Raw genomic sequence first — 23,660 nt, 5'->3', positions numbered from 1 at the left:
TGTGCTCTTGGAGGGCGAACCCAGTCTGCACAGGCAGCTGCAAGTTCCGTTTCTTCATGGTCCTTGCACTTGTTCACCTCACCCTCTGGTCCATGCTGAAGGTCCCCTAAACCCAGCCCGCCTCCTGCCTGCTTTGTGAGGATCTGGAGAGTGTGTGTCTGTGGGAGGCCTGGGAATCCACCAGCCCCGGGAGCCCCTTGGAGCTCCTGGTCCCGGGTCCACGTGTGCGCGGCACTTGGCAGAGCCAAACCCGGAGGCTGCTGTGGCCGCTCCCTGCAAGGTACTTCCCTACCCACCACCAGATCTCCCCTCTGGCAAGGAGCTGGAGCAGCACCCCTCTCTGGAGCAGACACTATCTCGCCCACCTCTGCCCTTCAGGGCTGCATGTGTGGGCTTGGTCTCTGGCCCCCGCTGTCCAGGCCTAGAAGCAATGCCCAAGGGACGCTCGGTGTTCTGGGCTGCTTTGGTGGCCCTCAGCCTGGAAAGGCCTGCTTCCACACACGGGGGTCCTGTGGCCACATCTCAGTGACATCCTAAAAGGCCGGCTCCAAAGCAGACACCGATTCTCCACAGCTGACCCAGATTGACACGGCTTGGGAGACCTGGGGATGGGGCGCCATGATGTGGCTTTCCCTGGATGGGGTAGACAGACTGGAAACCAGCCTCCGAGGTCTCTGCCCCTGTGAATCTCATCTCCTTGCTCAGGGTCAGGCCCTGTGCCTTGCTTGTCACTCATAGGACACACAAAGGTGATGGAGGCTGTCATCTCCTTGGTTACATGACATAGACTGCACTGTTGTCTTGTTGGGAGTCTGTCCCCTGCTAACTTTGATGAAGAGAGTTGTGCTATGGGGAGGTCCAGGTGACCGAGTACCAGGTGGCCTCCAGCCAGCCAGAAGCCAAGGCCCTCACTCACCAAGCACTCAGGGAATGAACACGAGTCAAGGTAGGCCCAGCCTGCTGACATCTTGGTGGCAGCTGTGTGGGGCCCTGAACACATGACCCACTGAGCCACACTTGGACTCTTGACCGTCAGAAATGGGGATTATAAACATGTGTTGTCTTAGGTGCTAAGTGGTGATGGTGTCCTTTTGTAGCATAGATGACTCACACACAGGGAACCAAGGTCCTTGAAAATCCTGTGGGGCCTCTGTACAGCCACCTCCTTCCTGGCCTCCAGCCCTGGCATCCCACTCCTCAGGCCTTGCTCCAGGTTCAGAGGGCAGAAGCCTTTGGAGCGAGGTAGACCCCGTGAGCTCCCTGGGACTGTGCCAAGCCATCTGGTACACTTGGGGCACAGGAAAGCAGAGCATCCTGGGAAGCCGGGCCAAGGGAAGCGGAGCACCCTGGGGAGCTGAACACAGGAAAGCAGAGCACCCTGGAAAGCTGGGCAGAGGGAAGCGGAGCACCCTGGGAAGCTGGGCACAGGAAAGCGGAGCACCCTGGGAAGCTGGGCAGAGGGAAGCGGAGCACCCTGGGAAGCTGGGCACAGGAAAGCGGAGCACCCTGGGGAGCTGGGCACAGGGAAGCGGAGCACCCTGGGTGGAGAATGCAAACGCCCCACTAGGGTGTGGGACAGAAGCCTGCTTCCCTTTCTAAGAGCCTCTGTGTCCCCTGAAGTGGGTGACCCTCCTAGCCATCCACAAGGATAGACATGGCGGGTCACAGTGGCACAGGGAGAAGCACCCAGCGTGCTCCCACACACCTTGGCCCCCACCCTTCAGGCCCTCACGGGGCAGTTCAGGGAGTGGGCATCCTCGGGAGCAGTGGGCGCCTCAGCCACCGTCTTCCAGAACAGGAGAGAACTGTCCTTCCTCCAGAGCAAGGAGCACCTGTTGCAGGACCCTGCTGGGGCCAGAAGAGGCCTGCTACAGGCTCCAGCTGCCCCTTGGGACACTGCAAACCCAGGCCAAAGCCAGGAACATGCCAGGGCAGCAGGGAGGATGCAGGAAACCTTCAGCTTCGCTCAGGCCCCCGTGGACTCCCTTCCTGTGGGCTGCCCTGAAGGCCACTGTGGTGGAAGCAGCTTGTGAGGACAGGCCAGCACTGCAGGGACAGCTGGGCCTCCAGCCAGGACGGCTCTGCTGTCCTGCTCTGCATGTTGCCTTCCATGCCAGTGCTGCTTCCAGCTGGTGAGAGGGGTGTGTGTTGGGTCCCCACCCACATGGACTCAGGGCCCCTGTCTCCCTCCTCGTCTCGATCTGGACAGAGGAGCAGGATGGCCACCCATCTGCTTTCTGGAGCAGCCTGGTGGAGAGCAGGACTGAGCGTGCGCAAGACAGGCAACAGCGCTGGGGGTTTGGAACACAGGACGCGGAAGCCTTTACCACGGAATACAGTGCTTTATTGCCTATCCAGGGGCAGCCGAGCCTGGCTACATCAAGGGGTGCAGGGGGCCACAGCATGGGGCTGTGCACACTGGAGAAACTGTGGGGAGAACACATCGATGTCTCGTGATGACTCTCAGGTGTCCTAACATCTGTGGCTTGCCTGGCCCACAGTTGCCACTTTGTTCCCCCCAGGCAACCGTTGGCCATCTCCTGTGTGCCCAATCACAAGGCATCCTGCAGCTGGCCACGAGGAGGACGTTGACAAAGGAGCCAGCTGGTACGTGAGTCAGTAACAGGCTTCCAAGAACACCGCGTGCTCCGCCTGGAGCCAGAGAACTGGCTTCACCACGAGATGGCAACGCAGGGCACAGGTGACGCCAACTGCCTCGACACCCATGGGCACAAGAACCCTGCCCTCAGGAGCACGGCCCCTCTGGGCGTTCCTGCAGGCCAGGCCATTGGAGCTCATGCATGCAGACCAGCAGGCTTCTCCAGCGGCCCCACGAAGCTGGGTGAATCCACACAGGTGGGAGTCTGGGCACCTCTGCGCTCCCAGAGCTTGGAGGGAGCTGGTCGCGTTTTTGGTTCCATTTTAGGAAGGTTGGGCGATGTGACACAGATGTTCATATTCATTTCTGCTTGGTTCTCCGGTCCGTTATCCAGGTGGATGCGTGTGCGGCCAGCCCAGCGCCCCCAGGCGCTCCACCCCTGCCCTCTGTATCTCTCTCCTGCTGACTGGCCGCACTTCTCTGACCCTCATTCAGTTGTGGGCCTGGGCACAGGCCCTTCGCCAGCACTTTTGCTGTCCTCCAACAGGATCAGCTCTGTTCTTGCTGAGGATGCCACCATCACTCTGGACCCCAGCCTGGCACCTGCAGCCCCTGCTGCCACCTCATCATCCTCCTCTTCAGGGGAAAAACTTTCTCTGGCGTCAAAGAAGGTGACTGTTTCTTCCTGCAGCTTTTGCCCCGGCAGACCTGCCTCCTCCTCCAAGCTTTTGCCCTTCTTGGCAGGGGAAGAGGAGAACCCTAGTCTGGGAAACCGGAACCAGCCTGCCCTGTCCTGCTTCTTCTCGGGCTCTGGGTCTGGCCGTGCCCCAGGCTGTGTCTGGATGGGAGCAGACCTCTGGGCGTCATCCCTGGCATTGGCACTGGTCTCGCTGGTGGAAGAGAACCCGATGTTTGGAAGCCAAGACCACAACAGCCCAGAAGACTTTTTACCTTCTGGCTTCTCTTTGGGAGCCCTGTCTTCACCTGCCAGCAGGGTCGCTGCCTCCGGGCGGTCGTCAAGGGGAAACTCGAGAATTTCTGCTGGCTCCTCATCAGAGCCACTGTCTGCAAGCTGGAGGCCAGAGCCAGCCTCGCTCGGGAATGTTGGTGGCCCCAGCAGGTTGGCACTGCCGGAGATCATCTCAAATGGCTCTCCAGTGTCAGGCTGCGGATCTCCAGGAACGGTGTCTCCTCCTGGGGACCCTCCCGAGGGCTCCCCTGCTGCGGAGTCTTGAGCTATGGTGTACGTGCTAGCCTGGGCAGGGAGCTCTGGGATTTTCACCTTCAGCAAGGAAAACCCATAGGAAGCCATCTGAACCGTGGACGTGGGGATCTCTGATTCCCGCACAATCTGAGTGGAAGAGGCCTTGGGTGCTGCCATATCAGAGCACTCTCCTTGCACATTGCTGCAAATGGTGACCCCTTGACTCTCACCCTGGGACTCCTGAATGTGCACTCGGACCTTAGAAACTGGGGACACCTCTGAGGAGAGGTCAGGGCCCTCGGGCTGCTCCCCGGGCACCACCGTGCCAGAGGCCCTCAGGAGGCTGGCTCCCCAGAGCCCAGGACTGTCCTGGAGAAGGTCCACCTCTGGGCCTGCCTCCGTGCAGGGCACTGCCCTCACCACAGGAAAGAACACATCTGCCTCAGAGCTGGGCACAGGGAAGGAGAACCTGGGCACCTTCAGTTTGGGGAAGGTGACTGTTAGCACAGAATCTTCCCAGAGCTGATTCACGTTCACCACGGAAACCTGGGATGGCACGTCAGTGCTGGAAGCCTTTAGTTTCAGAGGACCTTGGGGCTGGAAGGACCACATCTCTGTTCTCACCTCTGCCTGGGCAAGGTCACATCCTCCTGGCCGGGAAAGAGGCTCCCCACGTGCTTCTCCTGGTGGAGCCAAGGGTGCAGAAGGCCTCACTCCAGGGATCTGAAGGGGAAGGGGGTCTATGGCTGGGTGGGTCCTGCCCCCGCCCCCAGGGCTGGGCAGGCCCGACTCGGACCCTGGAGCAGTGGGGAAGTGCAGCTGTAAGCTGGGGCTCTCAAGCGGACGCCTGGGGACATCTGCGTAGGATTCACTCTCAGGAGCGGCCCCTTCCATCTGGGCTTCTAGGGGCCGTGGGGACACACTTGCCTCTGCCATTGACCCAGGATCGGGGGCTGCCTCTGCTGTGTCCTGCTCCCGGGGTCCCCCTTGCTCCTTGGAGGAAGAGCGCCTGAAGCCAGGCACGCGCAACGTGGGCATCCTGAACCAGTGTGCCTGCGAGTCTGCCGGTGCTGCTCTGGTGGCAGTGCCCCTGTCTGGCCTTTCCACAGTGGGGACATCCTCGGGGTGTGCCATCCTCTCCCCAGGGGACTGGCTCATGGAGAGGTCCCCGAGTCGGCTTTCTTGGCTGTCACCTCTGATAGCCAGGTCATGTTGGGGAAGGTGCAGGTCAGCCTTCGACAGACTCACCTCCACCTCCACCTCCACCTTGGGTTTGTCAAAACCCAAACTGGGAGGATGGGCCTGTGGCACCTGGACATGCCCCCCATCTCCTTCCAGGGGGCCGGCCGTCATGCCAATGTCTCCCTGACCACCATCACCGCTGGCCCTCTCTGTGGCTTCGGAGTCAGGTCCATCTGTGGTACTGGACAATGCAGCGTCTGTGTCTCCTGGCGGCAAGCTCTCCCGTGCCTTGGAAGCCTTCCGTCTGGGAAGTGGAAGTCTGGGCATGGCCAAGGCAGGCTTCCTCGACCTCCCTTTCTCTGCTTCTTTCTCTGAATGCAGATGCATTTGAGCTTCCGTTGGGGGCACCTGGACCGTGGGCTGAGTATGCATTTCGTCTGTTTCCAGAACCAGGCTGAGTGTGGCGTCCTCTGGGTGGCCCCCAGGGTCCCCTGTTACCACTGCCTGCTTTTTCGGAGACCGGCTAAAAGACGGGAGCTTGAGGCGAGGCATCTTAAAGGGACTGCCCTTCCCATCACGGTCAGCAGCTTCAGCTGGGCCTCCAACGACAGCAGGACCCAAGTGCTCCTCCCTCCCTGGGGACTCAGGGACACCTGAGGAAAGGGGCTGAGAGGCAGGCAGACCAGTCACCACGGCACCCTCACCTAACGAATCCACTCCCTCAACAGGGCAGAGAAGAGACAGGCCTGGGCTATCCTCGGCAGCACATGAATCTGCCTCAGCAACAGCTGCAGCAGCACAGGAAAACCCAAATTTTGGCTTGTGGAATTTAGGAAATGTCACCCGGGCATGGAATGCAGGAGGCTCGGGGTCCTCCGGGCCTGACTGATGCTCAGGGGAGGACACACAAACAACAGAGCTCTCAGAACCAGCCGAAGGAGCACCCTGCTGTGGAGAGCAGGAGGCCTGCGGGCACTCGGCGCTGGAACCTGGAGGAAAACAGGCCTCCGGGGGCTGGCTCAGCGAGGGACGCTCACTACCCGGGACCACAGGGGGCCCAGCGTGCCCCACAACACCATCAGCTCTAGCAAAAGGAAGGTCAGACGTGAGAACACTGGGACTCTCCACAGAGGAAGTGACCCCAGACACCGTGCGCTCCTCCGATTCCACCCCAGGGACCTGTGAGGATGATGTTGGGGACACGCGGAGGAGGCAGGCCCCGGGGGCCTCTTCCACGCCAGCAGTACCCCGAGGGGATTTCTTATGAGGACTGAACAATTTAGAAAATTTAAAATGGGGTCTATGAAATGTCAATTCTGATTCTCTTTTTGAAAAAGACGTGTCTACATCACCACTTTCCAACTTAATGTCTTCAGGGGCCAAGTCCTCTGCCCCAGCCAGGCCCCCCTCCAGCTTAGTGCCGGGGGCCTGTGTGTCCACCTGCACGGAGGGCTGCTCCACATCAAGTTCAGAGGGGATCACCTCATCCTTGGGGCTCTTCACCTCCAGCTTAGGGCCCTTTGTGTCCACCTGGGGGCCCTTGACATCCACCTGGGGCACCTTGATGCTGGGCATCTGCACCTGGGGCACGTGCCCCTTCAGGTCAACTCCAGAGACTGTGGCCACTGGCAGCTCTCCCTCGGGCAGGGCAGCCTCAGAGAGGGTCACATCCACCTCACCAGGCCCAGCCTGCAGGTGGTCGGTGGGCAGCTGGATGCTGAGCTCAGAGCTTTTGATGTCGCCCTGAATGGATGGCAGGGTCACATTGGCCTCCACCTTGGGCACCTTCACCTCCACGGATGCATCTAAAGCCTTTCCTGGGGCCAACAGGCCGAAGGAGGGAATCTTGAACTTGGGCATTTTGAACTTGCTGTCTTTGGTGGCCACTTCCTTGTCTGCCAGGGCCAGGTCCCCCTCCAGCTGGGCACTGGGGGCCTGTATGTCCACCTCCATGGAGGGCAGCTCCATGTCCAGGTTTGGGGTGCTCTCCTTACCCTTGGGGCCTTTGACATCCACCAGGGGCCCCTTGAGGTCCACCTTGGGAATCTTGATGCTGGTCATCTGCATCTTGGGCAGATGCCCCTTCAGGCCTATTCCAGAGTCAGGGGCCGCCTGCAGCTCTCCCTCGAGCAGGGTGGGCTTGGGAAGGGTTACGTCTGCCTGGCCAGCCCCAGCCTCCAAGTCGGTGGCAGACAGCTGGCTGCTGAGGTCAGAGCCCTTGAGGTCTCCCTGAATGGAGGGCAGGGCCACATCGGCCTCCACCTTGGGCCTCTTCACCTCCACAGATGTGTCCAAGGCCTTGCTGGGGGCAGATAGGCCAAAGAAGGGCATCTTGAACTTGGGCATTTTGAACTTGCTGTCTTTGGTGGCCACCTCCTTGTCTGCCTGGGCCAGGTCCCCCTCCAGCTGGGCACCAGGGGTTTGAATATCCACTTGCACAGAAGGCAGCTCCAGGTCGGGGGTGCTCACCTTGCCCTTGGAGCCTTTTATGTCCAGCTTGGGGCCCTTGACGTCCACCTGGGGCTCTTTGAGGTCCACCTTGGGCATCTTGATGCTGGGCATCTGCACCTTGGGCAGGTGCCCCTTCAGGCTGGATACAGCAGCAGAGGCCACCAGAAGCTCTTCCTCTGGCAAGGTGGCCTCGGGGAGGATCACATCCACCTGGAGAGCCCTGGAGTCCAGGTCGGTGTCGGGCAGCTGTCTGCAGAGGTCAGAGTCTTTGAGGTTGCCCTCAATGGAGGGCATGTCCACATCAGCCTGCATCTTGGGCACCTTCACCTCCACAGACGTGTCCAAGGCCTTTCCTGGGGCAGACAAGCCGACGGAGGGCATCTTGAACTTCGGCATTTTGAACTTGCCCTCTTTGGTGGCCACATCCTTCTCTAATAGGGCCAGGTCCCCCTCCAAATTGGCACTGGGGGTCTGTATGTCCACCTGCATGGAGGGCAGCTCCATCTCCAGGTCTGGGACACTCACCTTGCCCTTGGAACCTTTCACGTCTAGCTTGGGGCCCTTGAGGTCCACCTTGGGCATCTTGATGCTGGGCATGTGCACCTTGGGCAGGTGCCCCTTCAGGCTGGCTCCTGAGTCAGGGGCTGCTAGGAGCTCTCCCTCAGGCTGGGCAGTCTCATGGAGGGTCATATCCACATGGCCATCCCTCCTGTCCAGGTCGGCACTAGGCAGCTGGATGCTGAAGTCAGAGCTCTTGAGGTCACCATGTGTGGAAGACAAGGTCACATCAACCTCCACCTTGGGCGCCTTCACCTCCACAGATGTGTCCAAGGCCTTTCCTGGGGCAGACATGCCTAAGGAGGGCATCTTGAACTTGAGCATTTTGAACTTGCCCTCTTTGGTGGCCACGTCCTTGTCTGCCAGGGCCAGGTCCCCCTCCACCTTGGCGCCAGGAGCCTGTATGTCCACCTGCACTGATGGCTGCTCCAACATCAGGTCGGGGGTGCTCACCTCACCTTTGGTGCCTTTCACGTCCAGCTTGGGGCCCTTGACATCTACCTGAGAGCCCTTGAGGTCCACCTTGGGCATCTTGATGCTGGGCATCTGCACCTTAGGCAGGTGCCCCTTAAGGCCAACTCCAGAAGCAGGGGCTACCGGCAGCTCTTTCTTGGGCAGGGTGGCCTCAGAGAAGGTTACGTCCACCTGGCCAGCCTGGGTCTCCAGGTCGGCGGTGGGCAGATGGATACTGAGGTCAGGGGTTTTGAGGTCACTCTGGATGGAGGGCAGGGCGACTCCAGTCACCACCTTGGGCCCTTTCACCTCCACAGACGCATCCAAGGTCTTGCCGGGGACAGAGATGCCAAAAGAGGGCATCTTGAACTTGGGCATTTTGAGCTTGCTGTCTTTGGTGGCCTCGTCCTTTTCTTCCAGGGTCAGGTCCCCCTCCAGCTTGGTGTTGGGGGTCTGTATGTCCACCTGCCCAGAGGGCAGCTCCACGTCCAGGTCTGGGACTCTCACCTCGACCTTGGGGCTTTTCACTTCCACCTTGGGGCCTTTTATGTCCACTTGGGGCCCCTTGAGGTCCACCTTGGGCATCTTGATGCTGGGCATCTGCACTTTGGGCTGGTGCCCCTTTAGGCCAGATTTAATGTCAGGTTCCCCTGGCAGCTCTTCCTTAGGCAGGGGGCTATCATGGAGGGTCACACCCACCTGGCCATCCCTGGTGTCTAGGTCAGCAGTGGGCAGTTGGATGCTGAGTTCTGAGCTCATGAGGTCACCCTGTGTGGAAGGCAAGGCCACATCAGCCTCTACCTTAGGCACTTTTATGTCAACGGATGCGTCCAAGGCCTTTCCAGTGGCAGACATGCCGAAGGAGGGCATCTTGAACGTGGGCATTTTGAACTTGCTGTCTTTGGTGGCCACTTCCTTGTCTGCCAGGGCCAGGTCCCCCTCCAGCTTGGCACTGGGGGCCTGTTTGTCCACCTGTCCAGAGGGCAGCTCCATCTCCAGGTCAAGGCTTCTCACCCCGCTCTTGGGGCCTTTCACCTCCAGTTTGGGGCCCTTGATGTCCACCTGGGGGCCCTTGAGGTCCACCTTGGGCATCTTGATGCTGGGCATCTGCACCTTGGGCAGATGCCCCTTCAGGCTGGGACCTGAGTCAGGGGCTGCCAGGAGCTCTCCCTCAGGCAGGGTGGCCTCATAGAGAGTCACATCCTCCTGGCCATCCCTGGTGTTTAGGGCTGCGGTGGGCAGTTGGATGCTGAGGTCAGAGCTCTTGAGGTCACCATGTATGGAAGGCAAGGTCACATCGGCTTCCACCTTGGCCACCTTCACCTCCACCGATGTGTCCAAGGCCTTTCCTGAGGCAGACACGCCTAAGGAGGGCATCTTGAATTTGGGCATTTTGAACTTGCCCTCTCTGGTGGTCACGTCCTTGTCTGCCAGGGCCAGGTCCCCCTCCACCTTGGCACCAGGAGCCTGTATGTCCATCTGCACTGATGGCTGTTCCACATCCATGACAGGGGTGCTCACTTCACCCTTGGTGCCTTTGACCTCCAGCTTGGGGCCCTTGATGTCCAACTGGGGCCCCTTGAGGTCCACCTTGGGCATCTTGATGCTGGGTATCTGCACCTTGGGCAAGTGCCCCTTCAGGCTGGCTCCAGCAGGAGGGGCCGCCGGCAGCTCTCCCTTGGGCAGGGTGGCCTTGGGTTGGGTCAAGTCCACCTGTCCAGTCCCAGCCTCTAGGTCGGCAGTGGGCATCTGGATGCTGAGTTCAGAGGTTTTGAGGTCACTCTGGATGGAAGGCAGGGACACTTCGGCCTCCGCCTTGGGCCCTTTCACCTCCATGGATGTGTCCAAGGTCTTGCTGGGGGTAGACACACCGAAGGACGGCATCTTGAACTTGGGCATTTTGAACTTGCTGTCTTTGGTGGCCACTTCCTTGTCTGCCAGGGCCAGGTCCCCCTCCAGCTTGGCACTGGGGGCCTGTATGTCCACCTGTCCAGAGGGCAGCTCCATGTCCAGGTCGGGGCCACTCACCTCTCCCCTAGAGCGTTTCACGTCCAGCTTGGGGCCCTTGAAGTCCACCTGGGGGCCCTTGAGGTCCACCTTGGGCATCTTGATGCTGGGCATCTGCACCTTGGGCAGGTGTCCCTTCAGGCTGGCTCCAGCAGGAGGAGCTGGTGGCTGCTCTCCCTCAGGCAGGGTGGTCTTGGGGAGGGTCACGTCCGCCTGGCTGTCCCCAGCCTCCAGGTTGGCTGTAGGCAGCTGGATGCTGATGTCAGAGGTTTTGAGGTCACCCTGGATGGAGGGCAGGGCCACATCGGCCTCCACCTTGGGCGCCTTCACCTCCACGGATGTGTCCAACATCTTGCCCGTGGCAGACACACCAAAGGACGGCATCTTGAACTTGGGCATTTCGAACTTACTGTCTTTAATGGCCTTTTCCTTGTCTGCCAGGGCCAGGTCCCCCTCCAGCTTAGCACTGGGGGCCTGTATGTGCACCTGCCCAGAGGGCAACTCCATGTCCAGGTCCGGGGCACTCAATTCACCCTTGGTGCCTTTCACGTCCAGCTTGGGGCCCTTGATGTCCAACTGGGGCCCCTTGAGGTCCACCTTAGCCTTCTTGATGCTGGGCATCTGCATTTTGGGCAGGTGCCCCTTCAGCTTGGCTCCAGCAGAAGAGGATGCCGGAATCTCTCCCTCGGACAGGGTGGCCTCGGGGAGGGTCACGTCCACCTTACCAGTCCCAGCCTCCAGGCCAGTGGTGGGCAGCTGGATGCTGAGGTCGGAGGCTTTGAGGTCACCCTGGATGGAGGGCAAGGACACATCAACCTCCACCTTGGGCCCCTTCACCTCCACAGATGCGTCCAAGGTCTTGCCGGGGGCAGAGATGCCGAAGGACGGCACCTTGAACTTGGGCCTTTTGAACTTGCTGTCTTTGGTGTCCACTTCCTTGTCTGCCTGGGCCAGGTCCCCCTCTAGCTTGGCACTGGGGGTCTCTCTGTCTACCTGTATGGAGGGCAACTCCATGTCGAAGTCGGGGGTACCATCCTCGACCTTGGACCCTTTTATGTCCAGCTTGGGGCCCCTGACGTCCACTTGGGGCTCCTTGAGGTCCACCTTGGGCATCTTGATGCTGGGTATCTGCACCTTGGGCAAGTGCCCCTTTAGGCTGGCTCCAGCTGGAGGGGCCGCCGGCAGCTCTCCCTTGGACAGGGTGGCCTTGGGTAGGGTCAAGTCCACCTGTCCAGTCCCAGCATCTAGGTCGGCAGTGGGCATCTGGATGCTGAGTTCAGAGGTTTTGAGGTCACTCTGGATGGAGGGCAGGGACACATCGGCCTCCGCCGTAGGAGCCTTCACCTCCATGGACGTGTCCAAGGTCTTGCTGGGGGTAGACACATCAAAGGAGGGCATCTTGAACTTGGGCATTTTGAACTTGCTGTCTTTGATGTCCACTTCCTTGTCTGCCAGGGCCAGGTCCCCCTCCAGCTTGGCACTGGGGGCCTGTATGTCCACCTGTCCAGAGGGCAGCTCCATGTCCAGGTCAGGGGCACTCACCTCAACCTTGGGGCCTTTCACCTCCACCTTGGGGCCCTTTATGTCCACCTGGGGGCCCTTGAGGTCCACCTTGGGCATCCTGATGCTGGGCATCTGCACCTTGAGCACTTGCCCCTTTAGGCTGGCTCCATCAGCAAGGGCCGCCGGCAGCTCTTCCTTAGGCAGCAGGGTGGCCTCAGGGAGGGTCACGTCCACCTGGCCAGCCCTGTCCCCGATTTCGGCGGGGGGCAGCTGGATGCTGATGTCAGAGGTTTTGAGGTCACTCTGGATGGAGGGCACGGCCACATCAACCTCCACCTTGGGTGCCTTCACCTCCATGGACGTGTCCAATGTCTTGACGGGGGCCGACATGCCGAAGGAGGACATCCTGAACTTGGGCATTTTGAACTTGCTGTCTTTGGTGGCCACTTCCTTGTCTGCCAGGGTCAGGTCCCCCTCCAGCTTGGCACTGGGGGCCTGTATGTCCACCTGTCCAGAGGGCAGCTCCATGTCCAGGTCGGGGCCACTCACCTCTCCCCTAGAGCGTTTCACGTCCAGCTTGGGGCCCTTGAAGTCCACCTGGGGGCCCTTGAGGTCCACCTTGGGCATCTTGATGCTGGGCATCTGCACCTTGGGCAGGTGTCCCTTCAGGCTGGTTCTAGCAGGAGGAGCTGGTGGCTGCTCTCCCTCAGGCAGGGTGGTCTTGGGGAGGGTCACGTCCGCCTGGCTGTCCCCAGCCTCCAGGTTGGCTGTAGGCAGCTGGATGCTGATGTCAGAGGTTTTGAGGTCACCCTGGATGGAGGGCAGGGCCACATCGGCCTCCACCTTGGGCGCCTTCACCTCCACGGATGTGTCCAACATCTTGCCCGTGGCAGACACACCAAAGGACGGCATCTTGAACTTGGGCATTTCGAACTTACTGTCTTTAATGGCCACTTCCTTGTCTGCCAGGGCCAGGTCCCCCTCCAGCTTAGCACTGGGGGCCTGTATGTGCATCTGCCCAGAGGGCAACTCCATGTCCAGGTCCGGGGCACTCACTTCACCCTTGGTGCCTTTGACCTCCAGCTTGGGGCCCTTGATGTCCAACTGGGGCCCCTTGAGGTCCACCTTAGGCATCTTGATGCTGGGCATCTGCATTTTGGGCAGGTGCCCCTTCAGCTTGGCAGAAGAGGATGCCGGAATCTCTCCCTCGGACAGGGTGGCCTCGGGGAGGGTCACGTCCACCTTACCAGTCCCAGCCTCCAGGCCAGTGGTGGGCAGCTGGATGCTGAGGTCAGAGGCTTTGAGGTCACCCTGGATGGAGGGCAAGGCTATGTAGGCCTCCTCCTTAGGCCCTTTCACCTCCATGGATGTGTCCAAGGTCTTGCCAGGGACAGAGATGCCAAAAGAGGGCATCTTGAACTTGGGCCTTTTGAACTTGCTGTCTCTGGTGGCCACTTTCTTGTCTGCCCGAGCCAGGTCCCCCTCCAGCTTGGCACTGGGGGCCTGTATGTCTACCTGCCCAGAGGGCAGCTCCATGTCCAGGTTGGGGCCACTCACCCCACCCATAGAGCCTTTCACGTCCAGATTGGGGCCCTTGATATCTACCTGGGGGCCCTTGATGTCTACCTTGGGCATCTTCATGCAGGGCATCTGCACCTTGGGCTGGTGCCCCTTTAGGCCGGATTTAGTGTCAGGTGCCACTGGCAGCTCTCCCTCAGGCAGGGGGACCTCATGGAGAGTCACGTACACTTGACCATCCCGGGTGTCCAGGTCAGCAGTGGGCAGCTGGATGCTGAGGTCAGAGCTCGTGAGGTCACCCTGTGTGGACGGCAAGGCCACATCATCCTCCACCTTGGGCACCTTCACCTCCACAGACGCGTCCAAAGCCTTTCCTAGGGCGGACACGCCTAAGGAGGGCATCTTGAACTTGGGCATTTTGAACTTGTCCTCTTTGGTGGCCACGTCCTTGTCTGCCAGGGCCAGGTCCCCCTCCACCTTGGCACCAGGAACCTGTATGTCCACCTGCAGTGATGGCTGTTCCACGTCCCGGTCAGGGGCACTCACCCTGCCCTTGATGCCTTTCACGTCCAGCTTGGGACCCTTGACATCTACCTGAGGGTCCTTGAGGTCCACCTTGGGCATCTTGATGCTGGGCATCTGCCCCTTGGGCACTTGCCCCTTCAGGCTGGCTCCATCAGCAGGGGCCGCTGGCAGCTCTTCCTTAGGGAGGGTGGCCTCAGGGAGGGTCACGTCCACCTGGCCAGCCATGTCCCCCATTTCGGCGGGGGGCATCTGGATGCTGATATCAGAGGTTTTGAGGTCACCCTGGATGGAGGGCAGCGCCACATCGACCTCCACCTTGGGTGCCTTCACCTCCATGGACATGTCCAATGTCTTTCCGGGGGCAGAGATGCCGAAGGACGGCATCTTGAACTTGGGCATTTTGAACTTGCTGTCTCTGGTGGCCACTTCCTTGTCTGCCAGGGCCAGGTCCCCCTCCAGCTTGGCACCAGGGGCCTCTATGTCTACCTGCACAGAGGGCAGCTCCATGTCAAAGTCGGGGACACTCACCTCGACCTTGGGCTCTTTTATGTCCAGTTTGGGGCCCTTGATGTCCACCTGGGGGCCCTTGAGGTCCACCTTGGGCATCTTGATGCTGGGCATCTGCACCTTGGGCAGGTGCCCCTTCAGCTTGGCTCCAGCAGAAGGGGATGCCGGAATCTCTCCCTCGGACAGGGTGACCTCGGGGAGGGTCACGTCCACCTGTCCAGTCCCAGCCTCTAGGTCAGCAGTGGGCATCTGGATGCTGATGTCAGAGGTTTTGAGGTCACTCTGGATGGAAGGCAGGGACACATCGGCCTCCGCCTTGGGCCCTTTCACCTCCATGGTCGTGTCCAAGGTCTTGCTGGGGGTAGACACACCGAAGGACGGCATCTTGAACTTGGGCATTTTGAACTTGCTGTCTTTGATGTCCACTTCCTTGTCTTCCGGGGCCAGGTCCCCCTCCAGCTTGGCACTGGGGGCCTGTATGTCCACCTGTCCAGAGGGCAGCTCCATGTCCAGGTCGGGGGCACTCACCTCAACCTTGGGGCCTTTCACCTCCTGCTTGGGGCCCTTTATGTCCACCTGGGGGCCCTTGAGGTCCACCTTGGGCATCTTGATGCTGGGCATCTGCCCCTTGGGCACTTGCCCCTTCAGGCTGGCTCCATCAGCAGGGGCCGCTGGCAGCTCTTCCTTAGGCAGGGTGGCCTCAGGGAGGGTCACGTCCACCTGGCCAGCCCTGTCCCCCATTTCAGCAGGGGGCAGCTGGATGCTAATGTCAGAGGTTTTGAGGTCACCCTGGATGGAGGGCAGCGCCACATCGACCTCCACCTTGGGTGCCTTCACCTTCACGGACGTGTCCAATGTCTTGACGGGGGCCGACATGCCGAAGGAGGGCATCCTGAACTTGGGCATTTTGAACTTGCTGTCTTTGGTGGCCACTTCCTTATCTGCCAGGGCCAGGTCCCCCTCCAGCTTGGCACTGGGGGCCTGTATGTCCACCTGCCCAGAGGGCAGCTCCATGTCCAGGTCGGGGCCACTCACCTCGCCCCTAGAGCGTTTCACATCCAGCTTGGGGCCCTTGATGTCCACCTGGGGGCCCTTGAGGTCCACCTTGGGCATCTTGATGCTGGGCATCTGCACCTTGGGCAGATGCCCCTTCAGGCTGGGACCTGAGTCAGGGGCTGCCAGGAGCTCTCCCTCAGGCAGGGTGGCCTCATAGAGAGTCACATCCTCCTGGCCATCCCTGGTGTTTAGGGCTGCGGTGGGCAGTTGGATGCTGAGGTCAGAGCTCTTGAGGTCACCATGTATGGAAGGCAAGGTCACATCGGCTTCCACCTTGGCCACCTTCACCTCCACCGATGTGTCCAAGGCCTTTCCTGGGGTAGACACGCCTAAGGAGGGCATCTTGAATTTGGGCATTTTGAACTTGCCCTCTTTGGTGGTCACGTCCTTGTCTGCCAGGGCCAGGTCCCCTTCCACCTTGGCACCAGGAGCCTGTATGTCCATCTGCACTGATGGCTGTTCCACATCCATGACAGGGGTGCTCACTTCACCCTTGGTGCCTTTGACCTCCAGCTTGGGGCCCATGATGTCCAACTGGGGCCCCTTGAGGTCCACCTTAGCCTTCTTGATGCTGGGCATCTGCATCTTGGGCAGGTGCCCCTTCAGCTTGGCTCCAGCAGAAGGGGATGCCGGAATCTCTCCCTCGGATAGGGTGGCCTCGGGGAGGGTCACGTCCACCTTGCCAGTCCCAGCCTCAAGGCCAATGGCAGGCAGCTGGATGCTGAGGTCAGAGGTTTTGAGGTCACTCTGGATGGAAGGCAGGGACACATCGGCCTCCGCCTTGGGCCCTTTCACCTCCATGGACGTGTCCAAAGTCTTGCTGGGGGTAGACACACCGAAGGACGGCATCTTGAACTTGGGCATTTTGAACTTGCTGTCTTTGATGTCCACTTCCTTGTCTTCCGGGGCCAGGTCCCCCTCCAGCTTGGCACGGGGGGCCTGCATGTCCACCTGTCCAGAGGGCAGCTCCATGTCCAGGTCAGGGGCACTCACCTCAACCTTGGGGCCTTTCACCTCCTGCTTGGGGCCCTTTATATCCACCTGGGGGCCCTTGAGGTCCACCTTGGGCATCCTGATGCTGGGCATCTGCATCTTGGGCACTTGCCCCTTTAGGCTGGCTCCATCAGCAAGGGCCGCCGGCAGCTCTTCCTTAGGCAGCAGGGTGGCCTCAGGGAGGGTCACGTCCACCTGGCCAGCCCTGTCCCCGATTTCGGCGGGGGGCAGCTGGATGCTGATGTCAGAGGTTTTGAGGTCACCCTGGATGGAGGGCACGGCCACATCAACCTCCACCTTGGGTGCCTTCACCTCCATGGACGTGTCCAATGTCTTGACGGGGGCCGACATGCCGAAGGAGGACATCCTGAACTTGGGCATTTTGAACTTGCTGTCTTTGGTGGCCACTTCCTTGTCTGCCAGGGTCAGGTCCCCCTCCAGCTTGGCACTGGGGGCCTGTATGTCCACCTGCCCAGAGGGCAGCTCCATGTCCAGGTCGGGGCCACTCACCTCTCCCCTAGAGCGTTTCACGTCCAGCTTGGGGCCCTTGATGTCCAACTGGGGGCCCTTGAGGTCCACCTTGGGCATCTTGATGCTGGGCATCTGCACCTTGGGCAGGTGTCCCTTCAGGCTGGCTCTAGCAGGAGGAGCTGGTGGCTGCTCTCCCTCAGGCAGGGTGGTCTTGGGGAGGGTCACGTCCCCCTGGCTATCTCCAGCCTCCAGGTTGGCTGTAGGCAGCTGGATGCTGAGGTCAGAGGTTTTGAGGTCACCCTGGATGGAGGGCAGGGCCACATCGGCCTCCACCTCGGGTGCCTTCACCTCCACAGATGTGTCCAAGGTCTTGCTGGGGGCAGATAGGCTGAAGGAGGGCCTCTTGAACTTGGGCATTTTGATCTTGCCCTCTTTGGTGGTCACGTCCTTGTCTGCAAGGGCCAGGGCCCCTTCCACCTTGGCACCAGGGGCCTGTATGTCCACCTGCACTGATGGCTGTTCCCCGTCCCGGTCAGGGGCGTTGACCTCGCCCTTGTTGTCTTTCACGTCCAGCTTGGGGCCCTTGATGTCCACCTGAGGGCCCTTGAGGTCCACCTTGGGCATCTTGATGCTGGGTATCTGCACCTTGGGCAAGTGCCCCTTCAGGCTGGCTCCAGCTGGAGAGGCCGCCGGCAGCTCTCCCTTGGGCAGGGTGGCCTTGGGTAGGGTCAAGTCCACCTGTCCAGTCCCTGCCTCTAGGTCGGCAGTGGGCATCTGGATGCTGAGTTCAGAGGTTTTGAGGTCACTCTGGATGGAAGGCAGGGACACTTCGGCCTCCGCCTTGGGCCCTTTCACCTCCATGGATGTGTCCAAGGTCTTGCTGGGGGTAGACGCACCGAAGGACGGCATCTTGAACTTGGGCATTTTGAACTTGCTGTCTTTGGTGGCCACTTCCTTGTCTGCCTGGGCCAGGTCCCCCTCCAGCTTGGCACTGGGGGCCTGTATGTCCACCTGTCCTGATGGCAACTCCATCTCCAGGTCAAGGCTACTCACCTCGCTCTTGGGCCTTTCACCTCCAGTTTGGGGCCCTTGATGTCCACCTGGGGCCCCTTGAGATCCACCTTGGGCATCTTGATGCTGGGCATCTGCATTTTGGGCAGGTGCCCCTTCAGGCTGGCTCCAGCAGGAGGGGCCGCCGGCAGCTCTCCCTTGGGCAGGGTGGCCTTGGGTTGGGTCAAGTCCACCTGTACAGTCCCAGCCTCTAGGTCAGCAGTGGGCATCTGGATGCTGAGTTCAGAGGTTTTGAGGTCACTCTGGATGGAAGGCAGAGCCACATCGGCCTCCACCTTGGGCGCCTTCACCTCCATGGTCGTGTCCAAGGTCTTCCTGGGGGTAGACACACTGAAGGACGGCATCTTGAACTTGGGCATTTTGAACTTGCTGTCTTTGATGTCCACTTCCTTGTCTTCCAGGGCCAGATCCCCCTCCAGCTTGGCACTGGGGGCCTGCATGTCCACCTGTCCAGAGGGCAGCTCCATGTCCAGGTCGGGGGCACACACCTCAACCTTGGGGCCTTTCATGTCCTGCTTGGGGCCCTTGAAGTCCACCTGGGGGCCCTTGACGTCCACCTTGGGCATCTTGATGCTGGGCATCTGCACCTTGGGCTTGTGCCCCTTAAGGCCAGCTTCAGCATCAGGGGCTGCCAGTAGCTCTTTCTTGAGCAGGGTGGCCTCGGGGACGGTCATGTCCATCTGGCCAGCCCTGATGTCCACATTGGCTTCAGGCAGCTGCATGCGGAGGTCAGGGTCTTTGAGGTCACCCTGGATGGAGGTCAAGGTCACATCGGCTTCCACTTTGGGCAAGTTCACCTCCACAGAGGTGTCCAAGGTCTTGCTGGGGCCAGAGATGCCAAAAGAGGGCATCTTGAACTTGGGCATTTTGAACTTGCCGTCTTTGGTGGCCACTTCCTTGTCTGCCAGGGCCAGGTCCCCCTCCAGCTGGGCACTGGGGGCCTGTATGTCCATCTTCCCAGCAGACAGCTCCATATCCAGGCTGGGGGCACTCACCTCACCCTTGCGCCCTTTCACATCCAGCTTGGGGCCCTTGATGGTCACCTGGGGGCCCTTAAGGTCCACCTTGGGCATCTTGATGCTGGGCATCTGCATCTTGGGTAGGTGCCCCTTCAGGCCGGCTCCAGAGTCAGCGTCTGCCAGAAGCTCTCCCTCAGGCAAGGTGGCCTTGGGGAGGGTCACGTCCAGCTGGCCATCCCTGGTGTCCAGGTTGGTGGCAGGCAGCTGGATGCTGAGGTCAGAGCTCTTGAGGTCACCCTGTGTGGAAGGCAAGGCCACATCGGCCTCTGCCTGGGGTGCCCTCACCTCCACAGACGCATCCCAGGCAGGGCCGACTGCGGACCCGCTGAAGGAGGGCATCTTGAACGTGGGCCTTCTGAGCTGGCCCTCTCCTGCGTCCTGGTCCCTGTGTCCCTTCTTGATGTTCTCCTCTGTGGTCGCCGCGTCTCTCTTTTGTGTCGCTCCCACTTGTCTCTGCTCCTGCTCTTCCCCTGGCAGGGCGTCTCCTGGGCCCACCGCGTGAGGTCCCCTCGTCGCCCTCCTGTCTTCGCGGGCCATCTCCCGTTTCCCTTCCCCTCCTGCTCTCGGTGGGCTGGCTCTCCCGTCCCGACTTGGTGACCGTCCCGTGGAGCTCCCTGGGGCCCTGGGCACCTTCACCTTGGCCTCCCTCCTCTCTGGGTCCTCATCTTTCTGTGTCTCCCCCTTGTCCTGCCGTGTCTTTGGTGTCTTCTCTTTCTGTTCTTTCCTCCTTGCAGCGTCTGCCTGGGGCCCTGTGCCCACTGATGTGTCCTCTTCTGCGGTGGCCTCCGTCCTGCCTCCCTCGTCCTCTCCTGGTGATGTCTGCTTTCCCTTCTTCTCTTCAAGTCCTTTGCCACCTTTTCCTGTCTCTGTTACTTTTTCTTTGGAAATTCCAAATTTGGGTGTCTTTAAGTCACGTCCTTGGACCTGTGTTTCTGGTCCGTGTGTCTGTGAGCTGCCTGCGTCCTGGGTGTCCAACAGGGACAGTCTTGCTATCCCTGTTTCCAGGCTCTGAATCTCTTCCCATTCCTGCTCCCAGCTCATCCCGCGGCCTGCACCAGTGCCGCTCCTGGGCTTGCTGTGCTCCTCTGCCTTGTGCTGGGTGCTCATGGGTTGTATCTCCCTTTGGCCCCTGGCAGCCATCCCTACACCTTCTGCAGGAGCTCTGTCACCAAGGACGTGTGCTGGAGGGCCTGGTTCCACTCCCTGCTGCACAGGCGGCCCAGCCCCTTGCCACTCTGCTCTCTCCTCAGGCCTGCCTCCCTCGGGAGCCCCTGTGGCCCCTGGCCCATCCTCCCAGGGGCCCATTTCCCCCAGCACCCCAGCAGGATGTGGCCTGCCGTGGGCCTCTCTGCCCAGTTGCCCGGCGGCAGAGGGTTCCTGTCCTGAACCCATCTTAAATCTGAAGTTCAGGAACTTCCTCCTCCTCTGGCGGCCTGGCCCTGCCTTCTGTGCCCGGAGCTCCTCCTGCAGCTGGGCCTCTGTGTCTGTGCTTGTCGGGGACACGTCTCGCGCATCTCCAGGCTCGTGTGCCTCGGAGGAACTGTGTGAACGCCGAGGTCCAGGCCCCCGCTTGCTCTTTAGGGCTTGAAATTTGGGCCAGGAGAGCCTTTCGTGGGGGCGCCTGCCACGGCTCTCCCTGGGCTTGGAGATGAGCCTCTCCCGGTCACCATCTGCCTCCAGTGTCTTCGTCGGGGTCTCTGTACACTCGTCAGCCACATCCTTGTCCTGAAACACAGGGGGAGGGAACTCACTGGAGCTGGCGCAGAGCCTGGTGCTCTGTGCACGAGGATGCAGGGCAGCCTCTGCAGCCTCTCCTTGCCTGCTGAAGGGGCCTTACCTGCTCCTTGTCCTTGGAGTCTTGCCAAGGGCCAGAGACGGCCAGCTCCTCACCCTCTGGGGCACGCAGTTTCCGTTTGATTCTGAACTGGATCTTGTAAGGCTCCGAGTACTGAAGTATCTTGAGAGCATCTTCATATTTAATGTCGTCAAAGAAGATGGTGGCACTGAGCAGCTGATCCCCTAGAGGACAAAGGAACAGCTCTGGCTTAGTTCCCACTCCCACCAAGTCGGGGGTCCTGGGACCCCCAGCCCTGGGGCAACAGGGAGAAATGGAGGTTCTCTCCATGGCACAGCCAAGAGGAACTGTGGGTGGCCCAGCCTGGGGCAGACGAGTAGAGACATGACGGGGTGGTCCTGAATCTAGGTGTGGCCCTGCCCCCTCCGGGTCCCTTCCATGTCCCGGCCATCTTTGCCCAGATGATGGGGAAATGGATGGATCGGCCATTGTACCTTCTCTCAAACTGAATAGCTTGGCCGCCGAGGAGTCCTTCAGCACTTGCTTGACAAAGATCCCCTGGTGTCCCCCACCTGTGACACTGTAACCACTGGCTCCTGCCTCCACCTCAGTCTCCAGTGTCTCCTCTGTCACTTCCCGCACAGCCTGGAGTAGAAGCACATCAGGGCCACGGTGAGCTGTGCCATCAGTGCTAGGGGCTGGCGTCTCCCAAGAAGGGGACCACACCATCCACCTGTCACCGTGGGCACCACAGGCAGAGGTGGGGGCTCCTTTCAGATGGACGCAGGCTGCACTGTCCCAGCACTGGAGTCCGCCGGCTACAGAGAGCCTCAGGTAGGAGCTGCCTCCCACGGCCTTACCCAGCCTGCCAGGACTGCTGTCCCTGCCCAGCAGAGAGGACGGCCCTGCAGGCACTGTGGTCAAACCTGCCTTCCTTCGCAAATGACGCACTGGACACAGGCAGCACCCGGTGCTCAAATTAAGAGGGCCACAGACCTGAGGCCAACACAGGGAAGGGAGGCAGGCCACCCATGTTGGACATGATGGTGGCCTCTGTGTCCAGCAGAGGCCCCCGCACCCCTCAGGGTACCCACAGAGCTCTGAAGCTTCTGGTTGCAATCCGTGCAGGTGCCCGACCTGGCACCACCCCTCTGGATGGGGGCGTGATGAGGACTACACACCCAGGGCCCTCGTCACTGGGGCCTCCCGTCGCCCTGCCCTCCCTGGGACCCAGGGACGCTGCCAGTCTCCTTGCTGCCCGCCACCCTCCCTCAGCACCTTGGGTCTGGCATACCCACCTCTGGGTGGCTCATCCTGGAGAAGACCTGCGAGTCCCCCGAGGCCCGCTTCCACCAGGACCTCCGCCTCCCTGAGGAGCCTCGCCGGCCCGGGGCGTCTTCCTGTAGCCACAGGGGTTGGGAGTTACCCGCCACCCAGCCAGGGACAGGCAGGAGAGAAGGTTCCACCCACCTGGCCCTGGGTCCGGGAGAACAGAAAGCTCCAGGCAGCAGACCCCAGTGCCGAGGGACTCAGGAGCTGCAGGGGTGCAGCTGGGTGCAGAGGGAGCTGTGTCCCTTGGGGGCCACCAGGGAAAAGGCCACGCAGGGCCTCCTCCACCTGAGGCCAGCCTCAGCTCCCCCGCAAGCCCTGTGGCACTGGAGGTCAGTACGGAGGAGGATCTCCAAAGGCAGGACGCCATCTGTTGAGGACACGTCTCCTCCGATGGCCCCTCCTGTCCTCCTCCACGGGGGCCTGTGTCCTCCCCAAAGGCTGCACATGTGCACACGTCCCGTGTCCCACCTTGGCCCCACCCATGGGAGCCTGGGCCTGTGCCCCAGCACACACGAGCTCAGTAGCCGCAGGCATCTCCATGTCAGGGGACCCAGAGGGGACAGTGATGGGCACAGCTGTGGCCTGGTGGCAGCAGACAGGGCAGGGTGCTGGACAGAGACATGCCTGTGGGCCGCCCACACAGGTGATCGGGAGGGAGAGGGGTGCAGGGCCGGCGCCCAGGCCTTGTCTCGGCCTGTGAGCTCTGCCCAGGGCTCACCTGGACTCCAAAGCCAGTGCCTTCTGCTGTGCATTCGTAGACAGGGGAGGACCCCTGTGGCCGTGGCCGGATGACCTCGTCCACAGGCCCTTCAGTCACCTGGCAGGAGGAGAGAGTCGGGTTCCTGTCAGCACTCAGGCTCTGGCCAGAAGGCCTGGGGGCAGGCTGCGGGGGACACACTCCCTCCCTGGTCCCACTTACAGTGCGGTCCTCCTCAGTGGCTGCCCCTGGCTCCTCGGGCTGCAGCTGCCGGCCAGACACTGTGGGAAGAGAGGCTGTTGGTGGAGACACACTGGTGGGTGGCCCAGATGGTATACAGGGAGGTGGACACTGAGTCCCGGGAGAGCCACAGCCACTGGGTGGGGAGGCCGTGGCATGAGGCTGGACAGTAGTGTGCTGGAGCTGGGGAGCTCCCACACTGTGCTCACACTTGGCAGATTTGGTCAAGAAAATAGCTACAGAAGTGAGTGGCCCACCCCAGCGGGGGATGAAGTCAGAATGCAGAGCTGACACAACACCTGACCTCAACGTCCAGCACTCAGCGATAAACGACAAGACACACAGAGACCTCGGGCACAGCCCCAGCCGAGGAGCAGGCGGCCAGCGGACCCTGTCTCTGAACCGCCACAGGAGGCGCCTTGATGCCGGCGACTACCCACCGAAAGCCTGTCACAGCTGGAGGGAAGGGAGACTCGGCA

The 23,660-nt window shown here is 60.9% G+C and overlaps 1 protein-coding gene across 1 annotated transcript; it reads right to left on the bottom strand.

Annotated features, from left to right (window-relative positions):
* Positions 1 to 2,389: 2,389 nt before the first annotated feature.
* On the bottom strand, positions 2,390 to 23,214 carry Ahnak2 (AHNAK nucleoprotein 2). Its single transcript, XM_077799701.1, is given in 7 exon segments — positions 2,390 to 18,094; positions 18,097 to 20,842; positions 20,955 to 21,136; positions 21,407 to 21,557; positions 22,211 to 22,312; positions 22,963 to 23,061; positions 23,164 to 23,214. Coding segments are annotated over 5 exon segments (18,102 nt in total). The 5' UTR covers positions 22,226 to 22,312; positions 22,963 to 23,061; positions 23,164 to 23,214; the 3' UTR covers positions 2,390 to 3,086.
* Between the last annotated feature and the right edge of the window lie 446 nt (positions 23,215 to 23,660).

This window comes from Urocitellus parryii, chromosome 6, assembly GCF_045843805.1.
Source record: "Urocitellus parryii isolate mUroPar1 chromosome 6, mUroPar1.hap1, whole genome shotgun sequence".
NCBI lineage: Eukaryota > Metazoa > Chordata > Mammalia > Rodentia > Sciuridae > Urocitellus > Urocitellus parryii.
This window is presented reverse-complemented; position numbering and strand designations above follow the sequence as displayed.